Raw genomic sequence first — 4,261 nt, forward strand, 5'->3', positions numbered from 1 at the left:
TGGAACCCATCTGAGGCTGGGAGGGGGCCAGAGATGAAGGCCACGGCTGCCCTCACAGAGCCCATAGCCTGCTGGGAGGATGGACATGAAGGCCCATGGGGGTGCTGAGCAGTAGTGAAGTAAGCCCTAGCATCCCAGGGAGAGGTGTCTGCCCATGTGGTCCTCTCCTTTTCTGGAATCCCATCAAGGAGATGAGTGGCCCTGGGCTCCCAAACCTGGAAGCTGGTGTTGGTGGGGTCAAGGCAGCAGTGCCATGCCATTCACAGCTGCCACCCATCTGGGCCCAGCCTCTCAGAGGGAGGAGCTGCAGCTGTTGCTCTGAGCAAGCGGAGGTCAGGGGTAGGACCCCAGATCCAGCTTCTCTTTCAGCAGTAGGGACCTTTAGCATTTGGCGGCAGAAGGGCTTCGATATGACCTTCCTTTCTCAAGGCTGGGTGAAAGTACCCTGAAGATGCAAACATCTGAGAAGGCCCAGGAGCTGGTGGAGAGCTACCACTACAAGGGTTGGGGTCCCGGTCCCCCTCCCCTCCCTGCCACAATGAGGCTGGCTTGGAGGGGCCAGCAGGAGAGTTGTCTCTGGCTGGCTGCCTTCCTTCCAACGGAGACAGGGAAGGACAGGATCCCGCAGCAAGGGTGAATCTTTGCTATGTCCTGAAATCACTGTCCTCGCCACCCCGCAGCACTGAGCGGCCACGAACTGTAACTGCACGTTTAGCCAGCAGGACTACAGGCCCGGCCATCTGGGGACCAGGAGGCTGTTCAGCGGGATGCTCCCTCCCGCCTCACCCCTGCTCTCGCTGGGAATCCGGCGCATCTAGTACAAAATCGCCGAACTCCTGGCCCGGGAGGGACCCTCCCCGGGTGCCGTTATCATTCCCCAAGTCCCCAGCCCACAACCACGGCAGCGGCGGCCACCAAAGCTGCGCTTTACGGCTTGTTCCTCATCCGCACCTCCCAACAACTGACGCCCGCCGCGTTCCCAGAACACCGGCAGCGTGGCCGAACCGGCATCAGGGCGCCGGAAGGAGAGACGCATTCTGGGAGGCCGCGCTGCACGCTGGGTCTGTAGTCCGCGGCCCGGCTTCTGCCTCCTGAGATCCCTTCAGTTCCAAGAGCCCGCCAGTCTCAGCGCCCCGACGACCGGCTTGAAAGACTCTATCCCCAGAACAAGATGCCCGACTGCGTTCCACGTGTGAGCCTTAGCCGAGATCACTCCAGCTCCCCGCCAGACCCCGGAAGCAGAAACCCCGGGGAGATGGCGCAATGTCGCGAGAGCGAGCTCAAGAGCCCCGCCCCTTGGGCGGACCGCCGCGCGGGGTCGGGGCGGGGGTTGGGCGGGCTCGAGTGCGATTGGACCGACGTGTCATGTGACGCGGAGCGACGCCTCTGGTTGGCTGCAGCCTACCTGCGGTTACCCGCGCGACGGAGCTGCAGGCTCCAACGGCGGGTGGCTAGCCCGCAGGTTTCGCCGGGCTGAAGGGCTTGGCTGGGGGGGTGGGGTGGGGGAGGGGAACAGCGGGGACCGGCTAGGGCCCCTCCAGGGCCGCGACCCCGAGTCCACAGGCTTGGGGCGCCCATTCGGCCGCGATCGGTGCGGGCCGCGAGCTGCAGATGGGAGCCCGGGGCGCCGAAGATGCGGGCGGATGGGCGGAGACGCCGGCCCCTGAGCTTTTCCGGGATGCCGCCTTCCCAGCCTCGAACGCCTCTCTCTTCTTCAACTTCTCCACGCCGCTGGCCCAGTTTCAGGAGGACTTCACGTGGCGGCGGCCCCAGGTGGGCCGGGTGGGCGCGGGCAGCCGGTGCCAGGCCAGGGTGCGGGTGGTTGTGAGGTGCCGTGGAGTCGGTTCCGACTCATAGCGCCCCTGTGAACAACAGAACGAAACACTGCCTGGTCCTGCGCCATCCTCACAATCATTGTTACGCTTGAGCCCATTGTTGCAGCCACGGTGTCAGTCCATCTTGTTGAGAGTCTTCCTCTTTTTCGCTGACCCTCTACTTTACCAAGCATGATGTCCTTCTTCAGGGACCGATGCCTCCTCATAACATGTCTAAAATATGTGAGACACAGTCTCGCCGTCCTTGCTTCTAAGGAGCATTCTGGCTGTACTTTTTCCAAGACAGATTTGTTCATTCTTTTGACAGTCCGTGATATATTCAATATTCTTCCCCAACACCGCAATTCAAAGGCGTGTTTTTGCTCGGTCTTCCTTATTGTCCAGCTTTCGCATGCAGGAGACGATTGAAAACACCATGGCTTAGGTCAGGCGCACCTTAATCCTTAAAGTGATATCCTTGCTCTTCAACACTTTAAAGAGATCTTTTGCAGCAGATTTGCCCAAGGCAATGCGTCGTTTGATTTCTTGACTGCTGCTTCCAAGGGTGTTGATTGTGGATCCAAGTAAAATGAAATCCTTGACAACTTTAGTCTTTTCTCCGTTTATCATGATGTTGCTTATTGGTCCAGTTGTGAGGATTTTTGTTTTCTTTACGTTGAGGTGTAATCCATACTGAAGGCTGTGGTCTTTGATCTTCATCAGTAAGTACTGGAAACGTCTTTCCAGGGCTTCGCAGGTGCAGGGGTTGGAGCGGGTGGGAGCAGCGGAATGGGCAGTCGGGGTCTCGGCCACAACAGCCATTCCGAACTCATCAAACGCAGGATTGGCTGCCTGTATCTGCAGACGTGGTTTCCGGGTGCCCTCTGCCCCTCTTTCATAGCTCCTTCTCAAGCCCATTCAGGATGTGCCTGACCCTAGCCTAACCTATAAGGACAAGAAATTAGGTCATGGCCCCCGCCTTTGAGAACTGGTTTAGAAGGGAGGAATCCTTGGCTGGCACAAACAGTTAACTGCTCGGCTACTAGCCAAAAGGTTGACAGTTGGAGTCTGCCCAGAGGCGTCTCAGAAGAAAGGCCTGGCGATCTGCTTCTGAAAGGTCACAGCCTTTAAAACCCTATGAAGCAGTTCTACTCGGCACACGTGGGGTCATCATGAGTTGGAGTCAGCTCCATGGCAACTGCCAACAACAAACAGTCTAGAAGGAGATTCAAGGCCCAGTGAGAGAGGCGTTTTAACAGCCACAGACCGAGCCCCACTTCCTTGCTCTGCTCAGGAGAGCATCCAGCCATACTGGGCCCTGGGTCTCATGATTGTTCTGGCCACCAACTGGCCATTCTGTTTCTAGTGTTTGCTTTGCCACAGGGGCAGTGAGGTCCTCTCAGGCTCTTCTCCAAGGGCCAGACTTGAGCCTGCAACCAAGGCTGCGGTGGGTTCTGTTTTGGACTTCATGCACCGCGTTTTCCGTTGTAAATGTTTTAAGATGGCAACTTAAAGGAACGCTGCATCCTAGGCTTATACTGATATTTTCAGCAACGGTTTATCTGCTGCATAAGACCGCCCAGGGACACCCTTGCTGCCCTGAGTGGCAGCAGTCTTATTGGGGACATCGGATGGTACCAGCCCTTGACAGGAGCCAGGTCAGCTTGGCTCTGGTGACTGAGATGGCCTGAGAGGCAGCTTCGTTTCCTTGGACAATGCTGAGAGGGCCTTTTTGGCATGAGAGGAGGCCAGGTCCAGAGCTTGAAGAGCCTTAAGGCATTCAGGGTTTATTTTATTAAGAAATTATTTTAGGCACAGTGGGGGGCCGTTAGAGGGTTCTTAGGGGACTACAAGTTCCTGAGCAGTACAAATGATTCAAGTTCCATAGGTGCCTCGGAAGAAAGGCCTGGCGATCTGCTTCTGAAAAGTCAGCCACTGAAAACCCTACAGAACACAGTTCTACTCTGACACACATGGGGTCACCATGAGTCAGACTGACTTGATGGCAGCTGGTTGGTAGGGAGTAGCTTGATGGAATTTGTCTGAAGAGGCTCACTCTTGCTGCCAGCTGGAAACTGAGGCATCAGACAGGAATGGAAGCAGCTGCTGCAGTATCCTGGAGAAGCACGGAGGTGGCCCAGATTAGTGTGACAACGGTCAGGATCAGGCTTTGGCATAGCTCAATTTGAGAAATGTTGATGGGTCTTAGTGACCAATTGGCAATAGAAGGTGAGGACAAAGGAATCAAGCATGATTTCTGGATTTCCGTCCTGAGCAGCTGGGTTTACTGTGCTGAGGGACACTGTGGTGGAAATGGAGGGTTTGCTCTTACACGCTCAGGTGAGCAGGTGGGTTGAGACTTGGAGCTCAGGAAGGTGAGGATGACAGATGCTCACCTGGGACTCAGCGTGCCTGGGGGTTCCCAGGCCTGGGTGAGAGCACCTTGC

The 4,261-nt window shown here is 56.7% G+C and overlaps 1 protein-coding gene across 1 annotated transcript in view; it reads left to right on the top strand.

Annotated features, from left to right (window-relative positions):
- The first annotated feature begins 1,543 nt into the window (after nucleotides 1–1,543).
- CAPN10 (calpain 10) overlaps nucleotides 1,544–4,261 on the top strand; it is an 11,900-nt gene continuing 9,182 nt past the window's right edge. Inside the window, exon 1 of the mRNA XM_023740855.1 lies at nucleotides 1,544–1,829. Within this exon, the coding sequence (XP_023596623.1) occupies nucleotides 1,612–1,829 (218 nt within the window). The 5' untranslated portion in view covers nucleotides 1,544–1,611. The remainder of the gene's footprint in view (nucleotides 1,830–4,261) is intronic.

This window comes from Trichechus manatus, unplaced genomic scaffold, assembly GCF_000243295.1.
Source record: "Trichechus manatus latirostris isolate Lorelei unplaced genomic scaffold, TriManLat1.0 scaffold00165, whole genome shotgun sequence".
Classification (NCBI taxonomy): domain Eukaryota; kingdom Metazoa; phylum Chordata; class Mammalia; order Sirenia; family Trichechidae; genus Trichechus; species Trichechus manatus.